Source organism: Oryctolagus cuniculus, chromosome 3 (genome assembly GCF_964237555.1).
Source record: "Oryctolagus cuniculus chromosome 3, mOryCun1.1, whole genome shotgun sequence".
Lineage (NCBI taxonomy): Eukaryota > Metazoa > Chordata > Mammalia > Lagomorpha > Leporidae > Oryctolagus > Oryctolagus cuniculus.
Window position 1 is genome coordinate 33,832,775 of NC_091434.1, and position 19,889 is coordinate 33,852,663.

Below are 19,889 nucleotides of genomic sequence, written 5' to 3' on the forward strand. Positions count from 1 at the left end.
TTTTGGGGTCATTATGTCGTTTTTCTTATTCTCATTTCTTGAATTGGTGTATTTGTTATTCGGCATTTGTAGATACCTGTTGGTTTCTTTGTTTTTTTCACTGTGGTGGCTTTTATCTTTGTACTAAGCCTCTGTAGATTAGTGGAGTGTCTGCTTTCAGGGACTATCTAGAGGTTTGTGGTGGGTATGGCCAGAGAGCTCTTCAATAATCCAGGGTGAAGGGGATGTCTGAGGTGACACACCCACCCAGGTTTGTCATGGTAAGTCTCCTCTTTTTAAAAAAAAATTTTTTTTTATCAGTGGGGAGATTTTTTCTGTTGGTGTAGATTCATCTGAACTCCTCTCCTCCAAGGAGACCAGTACCCCAGTGGGTATAGTATTCATCTCTTCTGCCACTAGGACCACACAAAAGATCTGTCCAGTCCTCAGTGTAAGCTCAGATTCCCCAGCAGGTAACCAGGGAGCCCTGAGTGTGTGGAGCCTCTGACAGTGACTGCCCAAAGTCCCAGCCACACCCAGAGTCTTCCCACGCAGCCTCAGTGTTTTCACAGCCCTCCCACGCAGCCTCAGTGTTTTCACAGCCCTGGCACACAAGCTTCCCATAGTCATGAGCACCCAGTTGCCTGTCTGTTTTCCCCACCAGACTTGGGAGTTTCTGCTTGGCTGGTTGCTGGTGCAGGACCGGGGCTTGCCCATATGTCCATATGTTACATATGTCCAAAATGGTGCCCACTCTGTATCAACTTGTTAGTATAGTTGTTGCAGGGTGATCAGGGAGCGAGAAACATGCCCTGTCTTTGTTTTTTCTTCTCTAGTTTGGCAGGTACACTATCCACCATGCGATTCCAGGCCAGATTCTCTCTAGGTTCTTCCTGCAGCTTTTTCACCAGTGGCTTGGGCTGCTGCAGTCTGGTCTCACCTTACTCTCAACACTGGCACGGAGGCTATTGGCTGCTGGGATCCTGAGCTGTGCGTGGCCATTCCCTCCACGTGGGTCCACTGTGTCCCTCCAGCTTTTATGGAGTTTCCTCTGCCATTTTCTCCTTAACTCTTCCCTGAGACTGCATTCTTTCCAGTTTTTTTAAACTATCTTTTCCTACACTAGAGCAGCAAGCTCCCTCTCTATTCTGCCATCTTAATCTAATAAGAATTATCTTGAAAAGCAAAAAAAAAAAAAAAAAAAAAAAAAACCACAGATCTTCCATCCACAGGTTCGCTACCCAGATGGCCATAATGGCCATAGCTGCACCGATCTGAAGCCAGGAGTCAGGAGCTTCTTCTAGGTCTCTAATGTGGGTGCAGGGTCCCAAGCACTTGGGCCAACCTCACTGCTTCCCCAGGACACAGCAAAGAGCTTGATCAGAAGTGGAGCAGCTAGGTCTTGAAACGGTGCACATACGGGATGCCAGCCTGCAAGCAGTGGCTTTACCCGCTTGCCACAACACCAGCCCCAGAAATTATATTTCACTCTGATATGGGAAGCAATGTCCAAAGTCTTGGGTTAATGCACTGCTGCACCTCAGTGTCTGCACCTGAATGGCTCTCAAATCAAAGGAGAACTTAAAAAAATTCAAATTTAGGGGTGGGTGTTCGGCAAAGTGGTTAAGTTGCTGCTTGGGATGACCACATCCCCTAACAGTGGCTGGTTTGAGTCCTAGCTGCTCTGTTTCCCATCCAGATTACTGCCAATGTGCACCCTGGGATGCAGCTGATTTTAGGGGGACTCAGTTGGGTCCTGCTACCCATCTGGCAAACCTGGATTGTGTCCTGGGCTCCTGACTGCCACTTGGCCCAGCCCTGGCTGTTGTCAGCATTTGGGCACTGAGCCTGTCAGAGGGAGACCTCTTTGTCTCTGTGTTTCTGCCTTTCAAAAATAATAAAAATAAAAACAAATTATAGGATGGAAAATTGAATATAAGATGTCTCTGCTAAGTGGTATGTATATTAATCTGAAAACCTGAGCACAAAAGAAGAACCTTAGACCTGGGCAACCTTTATACATTGTTCAGAAGTATAGAAAGTTGGCGTTTTCTAAATTATTTTTGAAACATATTAATACCAAATCTGACAGCATGCAAAAAAAAGTCTACCATTCTTTTTTTTTTTTTTTTTTTTTTGGACAGGCAGAGTGGACAGAGAGAGAAAGGCCTTCCTTTTTGCCGTTGGTTCACCCTCCAATGGCCGCCGGCGCGCTGCGGCCAGCGCACCGCGCTGATCCGAAACCAGGAACCAGGGGCTTCTCCTGGTCTCCCATGGGGTGCAGGGCCCAAGCACTTGGGCCATCCTCTGCTGCACTCCCTGGCCACAGCAGAGAGCTGGCCTGGAAGAGGGGCAACCGGGACAGAATCCGGTGCCCCGACCGGGACTAGAACCCGGTGTGCCGGCGCCACAAGGCGGAGGATTAGCCTAGTGAGCCGCGGCGCCGGCCCTACCATTCTTAAAATTAAAAAAATCATAAATATTGCTAGGTGTGATTCAGCAACATATTAAGAGGATGATCCATGATGATCAAGTTTCTTTCCTTGCATCTGAAGAATGTAAGACTTCAGTATCAGGAAATACTAAACACTATTTTAAAATGCAGAGGAAAAGTGATTATCTTCATAGGAACTGTAAAAGAATTTAGTAAAAGTAACCATTAATTCTGAGGAAAGAAACAATTCTTACTAAGGTAGGAATTATGATTTACTTGATAATTTCCTTAACATATCAAGGAATGTCTTTTATTCCTGACATTGACTAGAAGCAATTCTCATTTAAATTTAGGAGTATCCGTGTTACCATTATTATGTAACATTGTTCCAAGCAGGTCTAGCCAATCCAAGGTGTGCAGTGTGCATGAAAACTGGAAAGGGAGAGGCATCAGTCAAGGCAAATGATGTAATTGCATGCCTAGAGTGTGTCAGAGTAGAAAGTGAGCCTTGCTCTTCACATCTTGCATTCCTGCCCCTTTTCATTCATACAGACATTTAGGATTATCTTTCCTAAAGCCGATCAAACTGATTTTACAAGTGACCTTCTTCACTTACTTACATTCAGAGTATTTTTTCCTGAAGTTCATATAGATTTACTTGAACTTCCAGTTGCTGTTAAGATTTGTTTATTTGAAAGGTAGGGCAGTAGAGAGAGGGAGAAACAGAAAGAGAGAGAGATATCCCATCCATTAGTTCACTCCTCAAAAAGGCTACAATTGCTGGGGCTGGGGCTGGGCCTGGCTAAAGCCAGGAGCCAGGAACTTCATCCAGGTCTCTCACCTGGGTTTCAGGGGCCCAAGCTCTTAGGCCATTGTCTGCTGCTTTCCCAGGTGCATTAACGGGGAGCTGGATCAGACAGAAGCCATGGCTTGAATCAGTGCTCTGGTGCAAGATGGAGGTGTCTCAGGCAGCTGGGTCTTAACTTGAACTGCTTTCTGAAAAGTTTATGTATTTGTTAGGTGGATGAGTAGAGCAGAGTGTAAAAGTGAAAAAAAAAAAATTTCTTAAAAAAAAAAAGTTTATTTAAAAGGCAAAATGACAGGAGCAGGCGTTGTGCTGTAACATGTTAAGCTGCCGCCTGCGACGCTAGCATCCCACATGTGTGCCTATTGGAGTCCTGACTACACTTTCATCCAGCTCCCTGCTAATGCAACCTGGGAAAGCAGTGGAAGATAGCCTAAGTGTCTGGGCCCCTACCACCTACGTGGGAGACCTGGATGGAGTTCCAGGTGCCTGGCTTCAACCTGGCCCAGGCCCAACCACTGCAGCCTTGGAGAGTAACTTAGTAGATGGAAGATCTCTTCCTCTCCTCTCACTCTGCCTAGCAACTAAAATAAAGAAATCTTAAAAAAAAAAAAAAAAAAAAAAAAAAAAAAAAAAAAAAAGCAAAGAGAGAAAAGTCAACCTTCTATCTGCTGGTTCACTCTCCAAATGGCTGGGCCAGGCTGAAGCCAGGAGCCTAGAACTCCATCTTCCTCTTCCAGGAACTCAAGGACTTCGGCTATCTTTTGCTGCCTTCCAAAGTCCAGCTTTTCTTTGTTACATCCTTGTAAGGTGAACAGGGAAAGCTCTTATTTTGGTTTTATATTGATGTGTGATCAGGTTTATTTAACAATGAGTGATTTTACTAAGTAAGTTAATATTTCATAGTTTTTGTTTTGTTTTATTAGAGAAAGTAAAATGTTTGTCAAGGGCATTACAAAATCTCTACCTTTATCATTGGCAGGTAAATGCAGTAATACAAGAAATAACATTTATGACTCGTAACTTCCATGTGTGTAGTACCTGCCATGTACTTAAGCATGATGCTTGGTATATTGCATGTTTTGGATCATTTGATCCTTACAGCATCTTGATGATAACATAGCTCGTATTATCTCTGTTTTACAGATGAGAAAACAGTTCAGAGAGGTTATCAAGGTAACACAAATGGCAGATTTTACACTTGAATGGCCATGTGATCTGACTCCTCTAGAATTTATGTATCTTGTTAGTTACTGGTGTAATGAATTCTCAGTCCGTTAAAGAGAGTACCTGTTGATTTTTTTTTTTTTTTGGTAGCTGACTTTAAGTATGGAAGAGAGTGGGTTCCACTCCCCTCCCCTCACTAAGACTTACAAAATAGACACAGTTTAGTTGTAGACTATATGGTATAATAGACAGGTAGTGAGTCTTGTGTAATTTCTTCGTTCCTTTTTCTTACTGACTCTCAAAAGATGCATAAGCCATTATTACTACCCAGATTCGTGTGATGGGGAACACCATGTGGCACAGACTGTTCAACGCAGTGTGCTCAGAGAACTAATCTTTGGGCTCAAGAAGTTTAGAGCTGGGTGAGATAGGTGTGGGTAAATATTAGAAGGGAAGTAAACATTTTTAAAGCAAGAATTTGTTCTATTTTGTATTTCATAGAAACATTTATTATGAATTGCTAAATATTTTGTCAAACTACCAAAAATGTGGAATTTCTGGGGGATGTTTTAGGTCTACAGCTTATTCCATTGGCATTGGAAAGGGACTTGGGTTCTGAAAATATATATAGCATGAAATATCAGTAATGAAATAGAAAGAGCTGCCACCTGTGACAGTCATCTGGTGAAGGAGCTCTGCAGCTTTGAGAAATAGCTTTGCCAGAGTCAATGTTATGTGGTTAAATTTGGGGGAAGGTGACCTAATGTTTTCTGATGCCTCATATTTTCTTGTGTGACCTCATTATTGGGTCGTTGGATTATGGTAAAGCATCCATCACATTAGGAAGGGTGACGTCATAGTATCCTATTTCCTGGGAACTAGCTTTGCATGTTTCTGTTTGTTAACTAGGCCTTTTGATATTTTCGTAGACAATCTGCTTCATCTTGATTCTGCAGCATTCCAAACTGTGGTATCCTTGGGGTTCTCTTAAGATTGCTATGGTGCAGAAGATTTAAAATCAGGTATGGCTGCGGGGCCAAAAGTCCCTCAGTGGAAATTTCAACTTCAATCTGCCTTATACCCTCTGATTTATCATTTGGGTTTCTTTCTTTCTTTCTTTCTTTTTTTTTTTTTGATGGCCTTTTAGCTGATGTTCACAAGGAATAGAGTCACGTGATGTATGAAGGGAAACATATACACTTCTCTGAGGTTGACAATAAGCCCTTGTGCTCATATAGCCCCAAACTGTGCAAGCAGCGGCGACTCAACGGCTACGCTTTCTGTATCAGACACGTTCTGGAGGACAAGACCGCCCCCTTCAAGCAATGTGAATATGTGGCAAAGTATAACAGCCAGCGCTGCACCAACCCCATCCCCAAAGCAGAGGATCGTAGGTAAGACCTAATAATAAGACTCGATCCTGGATTTAATCTGGTAGGCTTATAATGTTTCCTTTTCTTGTCTTCTAATGTCTTTGGGGTGAATTTAATCGGTGAGTTCTGGGGGTCGTCTCAGTAAACTTTGAAAGACTTCTAAAGATGAAAAGATGGCAATTTTTACAAAAGGAGTAGTAAATTTGGGGAATTACTTTAAAAAAATTGAGTGCTTTCTTTTTATTGGTCTCGTAAACTTCTAGAATTGTTTAAAAAAAAAAAAGAACATTTTTCTCAAAATTGCTCCTTGGAGTACTGGTACTGATTTATTTGCTTTGTAGCCTTATAAAGTCATGTCTGACTTATTTTCTTAGTTTTATCATCAGCCCAAATGAGAAATATTATAGGACCTACTTAGGTGTTGTAACTAATGATAATAATTTTGAATTTTTTGAATCTGTGCCTGAAAAATACAGAATTAAATATATTACTCGAATCATTCAGATTTACTTCATACCAGATTTCTAAGCAGTGTGTGGCATGGTTTCATAATCTTGCCTTTCTTGATTAAAAGACTTCCAAAAAGTGTATGTTTACCATAATTTAGAAACAGTATTCTCACTGTAAATGTAGTCTTTATCATTAGGATGTTTAATTTACATTTGCTGAATGTAAAGAAATAAAATGTCTTCATATTCCTGAGGAAATTCAGAGTCTTCCCTTATGATCCCATCTTCATGTCTCTCTTTCAGTTCTCTAGAAACCCTACCTACCGATCATTGCAGGAGGTTACAGAGATGAATGCGTGTTTTCCAGAAGCTTCAGATACTTGTTATCTTGAAATAGAAAATGTAAACCTTTTACATCTCTCTTCGAATGCACACAGCCTTCATCATGTTCCTATAAATAAGCAAGTGTCACTTGCATAATTTGGTTGACAAGGAATTTGTATGTTAGGATGAGCACTTTTAACACTTTTGGTGTGAAATAAATAATTTGTGATGATAGAGATCCCACCAAAAGGAGTATAATGTGGTGATTTGGGAATACTCTCTTAGAATTTCTAATGAGCACTGAAGGCTTCAGTTTACAGGGCTTGAAAGTTAGAAACAGCTGCTTAGCGAGGCAAGGAATAAAATTTTAATCTCAGATGAGAAAGGACTAGGGTAAACATACCTGGTCAGTTGGTTTGAGCAGACCAAAAGGGATAATTTCTTGCCCCTCCCCATTTTTAACCTGAAGAATGGATGAGCTTGGATGAATTTTCTACTTCAGCCTCTGTTATAAACACACCTCCATGATTTTGTCTTAAATGTGGTGTTTACAGTTGCAGTTGTGAACCTTGGGCTTTTTTTCATTTGATCGAGAGCAAGGGTTATCTTAATAGTGGCAGGATTGAAGTGAGTGTTCTGTATTTCTCGGAAATGTGAATTCTTTGTGGCATTTGTCTTCAAAGTAGTTTCCTCTTTGTAGGGAAAGGACTTCTGTGTCTCCATGTCAAGTGACGTTATGCTTCCTAAATACCAAGTTATACCAAGTTCCACGATTGATGCTTGATCCTGTGGATGAAAATGTCATCATTATTTTTGTTATTTGTAAAGTTATTTGAAAAGAGGTTAAAATGGCTATCAGAAGGATGTAATATTCTTATGTTCCTCAAGAAATCCAGGTTGAATTCATATGCTGATAGGTCTAAACCTGTGCTTAAATGTTAATAGTTTTAAGTGTCCTATATGACATATTGTAGAGAAGAATAGTGTCCCTTTGAAAATAAGCTTTCGTTATTGTTAATGCAGTAACTTCTGAGCCTCTGGATGGGAGGTAGCTTTATGTATTGTTTTAGAAAGCAAATTCCCAGATTTTAATTCACAAAGCTATAGTTTCTGTTTTATAACTTTCCTGGTGTATATTATGGATGCTAATTGATAGATTTCTGCATTTTTTAAAAGATTTATTATTTATTTATTTGAAAGAGTTACACAGAGAGGAGAGGCGGCGAGAGAGAGAGAGAGAGAGAAGGGTCTTCCATCTGTTGGTTCACTCCCCAATTGGCTGCAAAGGCCGGAGCTGCACTGATCTGAAGCCAGGAGCCAGGAGCTTCTTCCAGGCCTCCCATGCAGGTGCAAGGCCCCAAAGACTTGGGCCATCTTCCACTGCTTTCCCAGGCCACAGCAGAAAGCTGGATCAGAAGTAGAGCAGCCAGGTTTCAAACCGGCACCTGTATGGGATACCAGCGCTTAAGGCCAGGGTGTTAACCCACTGTGCCACAGCACCAGCTCCCGCATTTTTGAGACAGAGTAGTATTTGACTCAGTGGAAGCTAGGGCTGGTGAAGTCTGTTTTTTATACACTTGCATGGTAGGATGCTAAGGCTTGTTACTGTAGCCTTGCTGCACAGAGATAAGTAATAAAGTTTGTTGGTTATTTTATATAATATTTTAAATTTAAGTTTGTTTTATATATAAATATCTGCCAAGAAATGAATAAGCCAAGAAATTTTCTTAATCCTTGCACATTTATTCATTTTCTAAACAGATGAATTAGGATGTGATTCCCATACCGTACAACTCATCCTTTTAAAGTATACCATTCAGTGTTACTGTTCCACAAGGTGGTGCAGCCATCTAATGTTAGGACGTTTCATCCGCCCCAAAGAAACTGTGTGATCACAGCAGTTTCCCTCCTGTATGATTGCTCTGAACTTCATGTTTGTTTGTTTGTTTTTAAAGATTTTATGTATTTATTTAGTTGAAAGACACAGTTACAGAAAAAGAAGGAGAAACAGAATGAGATATCTTCCATCTGCTGGTTCACTCCCCAGATGGCTGCAATAGCCAGGACTGGCCCAGGCTGAAACCAGGAGCCAGGAGCTGCTTCTAGGTCTCCACGTGGGTGCAGGGGCCCAAGGACTTGGGCCATTTTCCACTGCTTTCCCAGGCCATGAGCAAGGAGCTCAATTGGAAGTGGAGCAGATAGGGCATGAACTGGCATCCATATGATATGTTGGTATTGCAGGTAGTGACTTAACACACGATGCCACAATGCCGGTTCTTGCTGTTGATAACTAAGTAAGCTTTCCCAGCTCTAGTTCTGAAGTATTTTCCCTTTGAGAAGATGGAGGCTTTTGGACTGTTGTGATGTGTGATGCAGTGACTAGAGTAAGGAAATTTAGGGAGGACTGCATATACAGGTTGGCTTTAGTGGTATTCATTATGTAGTGCATGGTAGCCTCGTGTACCATGGGGCTACCCCATGGAAAACTATTTACTCTTCATTCATTTTTTCCTGTTCCTGGGAAACTTGATGGTGAGTGCAGTCATTCCTGATACCCCTTTCCTGTCCATTCATGGCTCGACTTTATGAGTCTACACTGTTTAAGGGATATGTGAACTACATCTCACACCTGCTGGCCATGGCGTGCATATAGTATAGAGTCTCTTAACTAGCCCAAAAGCTTTTTCTTAATAGACCTATTTAAAACAAATAAGTGTCTCTGATACCTTTATTTTTAAACAAATCAACAAAATTTTTCTCTGCCTGTCTGTTTCTCCCTTTGAGAATTATGAGGATTTTGAGGATTATGTCATAAAAATCTTTGTGAATCTCCAAATACTTGAATGGCATTGGAACATACATTATTTTCCCCTCAGAAGAGAATTTTAAGTGATCCTTCATGTTCTCAATGCGTCACTCTGTATCCTATCAACAGAGACTGACAAAGCTCTGTGAGAAGCATTAGCTGAGCGTTTGTCCTGGGCTACCTACTAGCCCATGACTTAGCTTCTGTTGGCCATCTGTGCACACGTGCAATTCCCATACAGCAAAATTACACTGACATTACAGATTGTTCAAGAGTGGGGGAAGTTGTGTATTCAGTTGGCAAATCTCAATGTTATATTGTCATGCAATTTTTAACCTTTGGATTCACATTTAATAATGTAGTTTTATATTCTTTTCTCAATATGTATAATGAACATTTCTCTGTGTATGTATATTTTTGAAGGTACTGCAACAGCCACTTGCAGGTACTTGGCTTTATCCCGAAAAAAGAGAGGAAGAAAAAGAATGATCCTATAGATGAGGTGAAGGTCAGACACCAGATGGATACGATGGCCTTCAGCCTGACTGTGCCCACGCTGGCCTTGAAGATGCCCAATGGACTGGATGGAATGTCCCTCTCTCCACCTGGGGCAAGGGTCCCTCTCCACTACCTGGAAACAGAGTTGGAAGACCCATTTGCTTTCAACGAAGAAGACGATGACCTAAAGAAAGGGGCAACTGTCAGAAAGAAGTTGCAGAGCAAGTTGGCCCAGAATCGGCAGCGCCAGAGAGAGACCGAGATTTTGAAAGTTCGGCAAGAGCACTTTAGTCCCCCACCTGCACCTTCACAGCAGCAGCCTCCGCAGCAGCACTCCCACCTGTCACCTTTATCCACTTCTTTGAAACCTCCAGCGCCACCGCAGGGTTCAGTCTGCAAGTCACCTCAACCTCAGAACACCAGCCTACCAGTGCAGGGAGTGGCACCCACCACACACACTATAGCACAAGCAAGGCAGTTGTCTCACAAGAGGCCTCTGCCCCTCCCGCCATCCAGTAGGGCTCCCCTCACGGACCCACCCAGGACTGACCGGGTCCTGATGAAAGCCACAGCCTTCTCTCCACACTTCTCTTGTATAAGTCGACTGCAGAGACTGGTGAAACTGTGCACCCAAAAACATCAGTTGGACACTGATCTCTTTCCCCATTTAGGTGAGTTACCTGTTTTACTGCATCATATGTGTATAATATAAGGAAATGTGTCCAGTCACCTGTGGCCTTCCCTGCTTGACTGCCACCTATGTGCTAGGGTAGAAGAAACTTGCACTGGGCGGCACAGTAACAGGTACTATATTTAGGAAGAGCACTATTAAATAAATATGTTAGTAGAGAGGACAGTGCCTGGTGAATAGGATACAGACATAAGAGTTGGAAATTTAGAATTGCAGTCATAGCTTTATTAGCAGTAAAAGCAACATTTAGAGCCAGTTTGCATGCCTCTGTAGCTTAGTGCTTGTGTGTCTCATGGAGTTCTCCCTAAGTCTTATCATAAGACTTCAGAATAGTGACAGCATTGTTCATATCTGCTGACAGTTGTGGGTTTTTTTTTAACACTTCATTTTTTAAAAAAATTCCCAAGACAATACCTGTTCATGATTTAAAATGAGAAAAATACAGATAAAGCTTTTGGTGTAGTCAAATGTATTTTTCCTTAGTTGCTTCTGAATCTTAAGTTTATTCAGATTTTCTGTATTTGTATTTGCTGTTAATTGGTTGATTGTTTTGTTTCTGATCATTTAATCCATTAACTTATTTGGAGTTTATGCTTAAATGTATTACTAGTTATAATTCTAACTTCAGGAAAAAGTATTACATTACTTGAAAGTATGGAAATATGGCCAAAATTATGAACAGAAGAAATAAATGACGAAACCTCAATCCATAAAGCAGGTAGGGAAATAAAAAATAAAACAAACAGGAATTACCAGATGGACAAAAATTATATTCAGTGTTGGTAAGAACATGTTATCTGGTGAGTAATATAGCAATAACTATTCATTAAATATTGTCAGCAAATTCACTTTAGGGAATCTGACATATGGGTAAATATTGAAATGTAAGAATACACGTGCAAGTATGTTTATGGCAGCATAACTTGCAGTATTCCAAATCTGTAAGCAGCTTCAATGATAGAAAATCTTGGGTAAATCATGCTACATGTGTGGGTTGTGAAATAGTATAGTTAGTAAAAAGAATGAGTGACATTTGTACCCCTTGACCACATTGTCCCATGATTATTAACAAGTAGAAAAAACTAAGAGCTATTGTATTAGGCCATTTTGGTAAGAGTGAGTGAACAAAGTAAATAAGCCAGCAAGGGACATCTTTACATTGATTAAATAAGTATGTGGATAGTTGTTTGCTTCTTTGGTGTGAGCATACATAAAAGGGTAAAAGGTAGTACTCTCCCCAGCTGTGAACACTGCCTAACACAGGGAGGACACACTCAGATGGGATGTGCTTCACGGGATGTGTCTTACGGGAGGTGGGAGTGATGGCTTTTCTTATATAGTCTTATATAAATGGTTTTACCTGTTGCTAAATTGTTTATGGTGTTGAGTAATAAAAATAATAAAATTTTAAGAATAGAGATAAGCAAAACTAATAAATTGAAAACATCCCCAGTATTATCAATAAGTATTTGTTCATACCTGGGTATATTCATTCAGTTATCTAAAATTGGGTTCCTCCTATACAAAGTTTTACAACCAGTTTTAAATTTTTCATAATATGTTTTCAAGTTGATTTTTTGCATATGTAATTTGTCATAACTGAATTGTTTTCAGTTTCATTCATTTCCAGTTTATATCATTGGAAACTGTGTAGATATATAGTTCTGCAGCAGAGTAGTCACTCTCACCTCTTTAATTTTTCCTTCAAATAGATTCCTAGAAACAGAATTGCCAGTTACAAGCCTCTACAGGTTTTTTTTTTTAATTTTTAATATGTGTTACCAACTTTTTCTTCATTGTTATTTTGTCAGTTTACCCTCCTGCTAGCAGTAGGTGAGAATGACAGTTTCTTCATGTCTTTACCAGCCCTGGGTATCGGTATCTTTGCCTTTGCAAATTTGATAGAAATTTTGCTTTAATTTGCATATCTTAGATAAGTGTTTCTCAAAATTTTGGCCTTAGAATCCTTTACATTTAAAAGTTATTGAGGATACCATAGAACTTTTGTGTATGGTATTGATATTTTTTGTATTAAAAGTTAAAACTCAAAATATATTATTCATTCAAAAGTAACAGTAAGCTCATTACATGTTAACATGGTCTTTTATGCAAAACAAAGATGCATATAAGGAGAACAGCATTGTTTTCCATTGCTTTGCAGATCTCAGTGTCTGGTTGTGTAAGATAGCTGGATTCTCATATCTGCTTCTGCATGCAGCCCATTGTGATACTAGTTTTGGCTAGTAGGATGAAAATACAGCTCCCACATAAGCAGTTGGGAAGGAAGGGGGCGTATTTTAGTAGCTTTCTAAAATAATTATGAGTACTCTTCTTTGCTTCTATACCAAAGCTTGGCAAGTGGTAGTTTTTTAAAAATTAGTCTTTTAAAGATAAGTTTGATGTGGGGTGTGTCCTGTCAGGGGACTTTTATTTCTAGTGTTAGAAAAGTAAAACCCACTAGTCTGCCTGGTGCTTCCAACAGATCTTTTACCCATGGACAATTTTGTATTGTCATGAATTGGTCATTTAGAAAATACTGGTTAACTGAATTATACATATATTCTTATTATTGACATATTTCTTGTAAGATTTTATTTTTTGAAAGGCAGAGTTACAAAGAAAAAGAGGGATATATATATATATATATATACACACACACACACATTTATATATATATATACAGAGAGAGAGAGAGATCTTCTATTTGCTGGTTCACTCCCAAAATGACTGCAACAGCTGGTGCTGGGCCAAGCTGAAGCCAGGAGCCTAGAGCTCTGTCTGGATCTCCCACGAGGGTACAGGGGCCCAAGCACCTGGGCCATTTTCCACTGCTTTCCCAGGTGTATTAGCAGGGAACTGGATGAAAGTGGAGCAGCCAGAACTCAAACTAGTGCCCATAGGGGATGGTGGATGATGGTAATGCAGGTGGTGCCATAACCTGCTGCAGCACAGTGCCAGTCCCAACATATTTCATTATACAAAGTTAAAGCATCACATTCATTAATGGTAGCACAAATCTCATAAGAAAGGTCTGGGGGTCGGGGGCAGCATTGTGGTGCATTGAGTTAAGTTACCACCTGTAGTGCCAGCATCCCATATGGACAATGGTCCCAGTCCCAGCTGTTCTACTTCCAATCCAGCTTCCTGCAAATGTACTTGGGAAGACAGCAGATGATGGCCCAAGTACTCGAGACCCTACCACCCCCGTGGGAGACCCAGCTGGAGTTCAGGGATCCTGGCTTTGGGTAGGTGCAGCCCCAGCTGTTGTAGCTATTTGAGAAGTGAACCAGTAGATGGAAGATCTCCCTCTCTGTAACTCTGCCTTTCAAAAAATTAACCTTTTAAAATAGAAAATGCGAAAGTCTTTTGGGAAGTTGTCAGGCTATTAGTGAAGTGTTAAACTTTTTCAAAAACCAAGCTTTAAAGTGAAATTTTTGAAGTTTTTTCATCAACAACAATAAATACAGTGTTCATTTCAGGGAAATTGCCAAATATTGAAGGCAGTCTTTCAGATAAAAGTAATGTGGAACAACGTGTTTAGAATCAGTTGAAACAACCATTATACTTTTTGTGTTTGTTTCATGAAGAGAGAGAGTAGGTATGTATGTGAGCTCAGTTTTGGTTCACTCCCCAAATGCCTACAGTGACTGGGTCAAGACTGAAGCTGGGAGCTGGGAACCCTGTTCAGATCTCCCACATGAGTGGCAGGGACCCCATTACTTGAGCTGTCACTGCTGCCTTCCAGAGTCTGCATTAGCAGGCAGCTGGAGCCAGGTGTTGAACCCAGGTACTACATTGTGGGACACACCCAGGGATCCAAACCAGATACTGCAATGAGACACAGCTCCGGGGCTGGCACTGCGATGTAGTAGGCTAAGCCTCTGCCTGTGGTGCTGGCGTCCCATATAGGCACTGGTGTCCTGCTGCTATGGCCTGGGAAAGCAGTAGAAGATGGCCCAAGTGATTGGATCCCTGCACCCCTGTGGGAGACCTGGAAGAAGCTCCTGGCTCCTGGCTTTGGATGGATTCAGCTCCAGCCGTTGTGGCCATTTGGGCAGTGAACCAGTGGATGGAAGACCTTACTCTCTGTCCCTCTCTCTGTAATGCTACACTCAACTAAATAAAATCTTAAAAAAAATTAAGACACAACATCTTAAATGCTAAGCCAGAGGCCTGCCCCAAGAAAACCATAAGCAGCAGAGGCACTTTATGTATAAATGACATTTAATCAACGAGAATTTTATAAAGGCTCAAAGGTTGAGGTTTAATAAAATAAGCAATCCTTGGAGCCAGCGCCATGGCTCACTTGGTTAATCCCCTGCCTGCAGCGCCGGCATCCCATATGGGCTCCAGGTTCTAGTCCTGGTTGCTCCTCTTCCAGTCCAGCTCTCTGCTGTGGCTCAGGAAGGCAGTGGAGGATGGCCCCAAGTGCTTGGGCCCTGCACCCGCATGGGAAACCAGGAGAAGCACCTGGCTCCTGGCTTCAGATTGGCTTAGCTCCAACTGTGGTGGCCATTTGGGGGTGAACCGACGGAAGGAAGACCTTTCTCTCTGTCTCTTTCTCTCATTGTCTAACTCTATCTGTCAAATAAATTAAAAAATAAAATAAGCAATCTTTAATGAACAGGTACTTCATAAATAAAACTTACTTTAAAAAAAAAGATTATTTGAAAGGCAAAGTTACAGAGGGAGAGGGAGCGATCATCTACTCACTGGATCACTCTCCAAATGGCCACAGTGGCCAGAGCTGGACTGATCTGGAGCCAGGAGCCAGAAGCTTCTTCCAAGTCTCCCAAGTGGGCACAGGGTTCCAAGTACTTTGGCCATCCTCGCTGCTTTCCCAGGCACACTAGCAGGGAGCTGGATTGTAAGTAGGATAGCTTGGGACTCGAACCAGCACCCATATGGGATGCTAAGGCCACAGGCCACAGCACCGACCCCTAAAATTTTAAAACCTAAAGGCATAATATGAAGAAGATCCTGCAGTTTTACCCATCATCACTTACTTTGTTTAGTTTTGAGAGAGAGCATATTCCCACAATAGACAAGGGCCAAGACCAGGTTCCAGGAACTCAAACCAGGTTCCTCTTGTAGATAGCAGAAATCCAACCTTTTAAACCATTTCACTTCCTCCTATAGTCTATACTAATGGGACTCTGGAATCAGGAGCTGGAGCTGGGTATCAAACCAAAGCTCTCCAGTGTGGGTATGGGTCTCCTAACTAGGATCTTAAATGCTAGGCCAAACACCTGCTCCCCACCATGGCTTTTATATCATCCATATAAATGTCAAAGCAGTGTAAAAGGCAAGTAATATCATAGTACTATTTTGAAAAAGTGTTTGACCTAAGGAACCCCGTGAAAGTATTTCAGGGAGGCTCACTGCCGCGGCTCACTAGGCTAATCCTCCGCCTTGCGGCGCTGGCATACCGGGTTCTAGTCCCGGTCGGGGCGCCAGATTCTGTCCCGGTTGCCTCTCTTGTAGTCCAGCTCTCTGCTGTGGCCTGGGAGTGCAGTGGAGGATGGCCCCAAGTACTTGGGCCCTGCACCCGCATGGGAGACCAGGAAAAGCACCTGGCTCCTGGCTCCTGCCATCGGATCAGCGCGGTGCGCCGGCCGCTGCGGGCCAGCCGCGGCGGCCATTGGAGGGTGAACCAACGGCAAAGGCAGACCTTTCTCTCTGTCTCTCTCTCTCACTGTCCACTCTGCCTGTCAAAAAAAAAAAAGAAAGAAAGAAAGTATTTCAGGGGACCTCTGGTGATCCGTGAACTATACGTTGGGAACTGCTGTTTTGGATTAATATTAGTAATGTAGTTGAGGGGCCGACGCTGTGGCATAGTAAGCTAAGCTTCCATCTGTGATGCTAGCATCCCATATGGGCGCCCGTTCGTGTCTCGGCTGCTCCACTTCCCATCCAGCTCTCTGCTATAGCCTGGAAAAGTAGTAGAAGATGGCCAAGTGCTTGTGCCCCTGCAACCCACTTGAGAGATCTGGAAGAAGCTCCTGGCTCCTGGCTCCTGGCTTCAGATCAGCTCAGCTCCAGCTGTTGCAGCCATTTTGGGAATGAATAAGCAGATGGAAGACCTTTCTTTCTGCCTCTACCACTCAAATAAATAAAATATTTAAAAATAATAATGTAGTTGAATATTTGTCCATATGGTCTTTGATCATTGTTCTTATATTTGCCTTTCAACTTTCACTTTTTTGAAGTATTTCTCCTTTGTATTGATTTATAATAAGTTTTTGTACATATTTTTAAAAGATTTATTTATTTATTTATTTGAATAGGAGGAGGGAGTGAGAGAAAGAGATCTCCCATCAGCTGGTTCACTCCCTAAATGGCTGGCTGCAACATTTGGGGCTGAGCCAGGCCAAAGCCAGGAGCTAGGAGCTCCATCTGGGTCTCCCACATGGGTGGCAGGGGTCCAAGCACTTGGGCCTTCTTCCTCTGCCTTCCAAGGTGCGATAGCAAGAAGCTGGATGGGAAACAGAATTCTCCCATGTGGCGTGCCTGCACTGAAAGTGGCGTGTTAACCCCACTGTGCCTGCCCCACCCATATTTCTTGTTGCAAAGTCTCTCCTTCTCTTTTGTTGTCTGTTTTCAAATGTTTTATTTTAATGATTTTGGGGTTTAGAAGTTAACATTTTTTAATGTATACCCTTTCTTTAGAATTTTTTCCTTTTGAAACAGGTTTTTGTTTCCTTTTTAGGTTGTCTTCATTACAATGGTATATAAGTATAATCACCTACATTTTTTTAAGATTTATTTTATTTATTTGAAGGACAGAGTTATAGAGAGAGGTAAAGACAGAGAGAGAGGTTTTCCATCCGCTGGTTCACTCCCCAGATGGCCACATCAGCTGGAGCTGTGCCGATCCGAAGCCAGGAGCCAGGAGCTTATTCCGGGTCTCCCCATGAGGGGATAGGGGCCCAAGCACTTGGGCCATCCTTCACTGCCTTCCCAGGCCACAGCAGAGAGCTGGACTGGAAGAGGAGCAACTGGGACAGAATCAGGTGCCCCAACTGGGACTAGAACCCGGGATGCTGGCACCGCAGGCGGAAGATTAGCCTAGTGAGCCACGGTGCCGGCCTATATTCTCTTATTTCTCTAAAATAACTTTTTTTTGAAATCTTAGGCTTCTAATATGCTTAAGTTTTTTTAAAAATAAAATAATTTTTTGTTTTTGCACAAAAATGATAAAATCAGCAAATATAACATAAAATTTCATAGTTTGTAAAGCTGTAAAATTATGAACATTAAAAATAATTGAAATTATAAATAAAAATTCGGCAGGTGATATATGTAAGTATTAGAATTAGAGGCAAATATTAGAAAAAAAGTTACCATTCTACCTCAAAATCAGCATGCAAATGAGTTCCAGATAAATGATTAAAATGTGAATAATGAAATAAAAAGACTAAAAGAAAATGTAGGTGTTTGGGGCTGGTGTTGTGGCGCAGCGGGTTAAAGCCCTGGCATGAAGCCAGGAGGAAGCACCTGGCTCCTGGCTTCGGATCTGCGCAGCATACCAGCCGCAGCAGCCATTTAGGGGGTGAACCAATGGAAAAAGGAAGACCTTTCTCTTTGTCTCTTTCTCTCTCACTGTCTAACTCTGTCTATAAAAAAAAAAAAAAAAAAAAAAAAAAGGAGAGAGAATATAGCTCATTCTTATAACCAAGCACAGTCTGCATCTATGACAGCAAAGAATAAACAAGGACACATTCATTCTTTTAATTAGCTTTCACAGTTCTGTCTTGGCTGGTTATATCAGCTAGTTACAGTAAAACTAGTGATAATAAACCCAAGATCAAAGGTTTGCTTTATTGGCAGTTAATTTCACAGCATGAGAAACACTTCTTAGTTCTTATTGAGTTAGACCTTGACTTTTTCAAAAAAAAGTATAAATGTCTTACAGAAGTCATTGTTGCTTCTGCTGAAACAGTTAAAACACAACTTATGTTCTCATTTTTAAAGGTACCTCAAGTCGCTTTGAAGGACCTCACCTGAAGTTGATACTGTTGTGATTTCTTAGTTTTTTAATCTTTTTAAAAATTGCATGTTATTTTAAATCATTTATTTATTTGAAAGGCAGAGTGAGAGACAGGTGGAGGATCTCCCATCTGCGTGTCCATTCCCCAAAATGCCCGTAACAGGGAGCTCAGTCTGCTTCTCTCGTGCAGGTGGCAGCGACCCAACTACTTGAGCCATTTATCTCTGCCACACAGTGCGTGCGCTCATTAGCAGGAAGCTGGATTGGAAGCTTAGCAGGGACTCAAATCCAGGCATCCTGAGCAGCATCTTGACTTGGACCAAATGCCTGCCCTATTATTTTAGTTGAGAAAAAGTAACTTTTTAAGATGACCTGACATTTTAGGTAGTCATCTTAGAACAAGATTTGAATTTCTTTATGCTAGTGGGAATGTGTTACTTAATTTTAAGCACTTATTATTTGCATTTCAGTTAACCTTTTTATAGTTTCCCTATTGGCCACATGTAAATGTATTTAAGCTATAGAAATCTGTGAAGTCCTTTTCAACCTGCTTTAGGTCCTTTTTAATATTACTAATGAGAATAGCCTTTTGAATTTTTTTAAAAAATCTAATTATGGGGGCCGGTGCCTGCCTACAGTGCCGGCATCACATATGGGTACCAGTTCAAGTCCCAGCTCTTCCACTTCTGATCCAGCTCTCTGTTATGGCCTGGGAAAGCAGCGGAAGATGGACAAGTCCTTGGGTCCCTGTACCCACATGAGAGACCTGGAAGAAGCTCTTGGCTCCTGGCTTTAGATGGGCCCATCTCCAATTGTTATAGGCATTTGGAGAATGAACCAGTAGATGAAAGACCTCTCTCTCTCTCTCTCTCTCTGCCTCTCAAATAAATCAATCTAAAAAAATATATGTATATATATATACACACACACTTACTTATTTATTTGAAAAACAGTGACAGAGAGAAAGGGGGAGAGAGAGAGAGCTTTCATCTGCTGATTCACTCCCGAAATGACTCAACAGCTATGTCTGGGCCAGACCAATGTCAAGGGCCTGGAACTCCATACAGCTCTCTTATGTGGATGGTAGGGGTCAATACTTGGTTCATCCTCTGCTGCCTTCCCGGGTACTTTAGAAGAAGCTAGATTGGAAATGGAGTAGCCTGGGCTCTGCATAGCAAGTGGTGGCTCAACCTGTTGTGCCGCAAAACTGGTGCCAGTGGTCTTTGGATTTTTATTTTTTTTTATTTTTATTTTTTTGACAGGCAGAGTGGACAGTGAGAGAGAGAGACAGAGAGAAAGGTCTTCCTTTTTCCATTGGTTCACCCTCCAACAGCCGCCACGGCCTGCGCGCTGCGGCCGGTGCACCGCGCTGA

The 19,889-nt window shown here is 41.7% G+C and overlaps 1 protein-coding gene across 7 annotated transcripts in view; it reads left to right on the forward strand.

The window, feature by feature from the left end:
- INO80D (INO80 complex subunit D) overlaps positions 1-19,889 on the forward strand; it is a 76,726-nt gene that overhangs the window by 21,849 nt on the left and 34,988 nt on the right. For 4 of the 7 annotated variants that reach the window (XM_051849222.2, XM_051849220.2, XM_051849223.2 and 1 more), the window contains exons 2-4: positions 5,315-5,407; positions 5,533-5,779; positions 9,761-10,506. In XM_051849222.2, coding sequence (XP_051705182.1) covers positions 5,562-5,779; positions 9,761-10,506 — 964 coding nt within the window. In that variant the 5' untranslated portion in view covers positions 5,315-5,407; positions 5,533-5,561. Of the gene's footprint in view, positions 1-5,314; positions 5,408-5,532; positions 5,780-6,515; positions 6,610-9,760; positions 10,507-19,889 lie in introns of those variants that run through there. The other 3 variants (XM_051849226.2, XM_051849225.2, XM_070070313.1) reach the window with 2 other exon arrangements.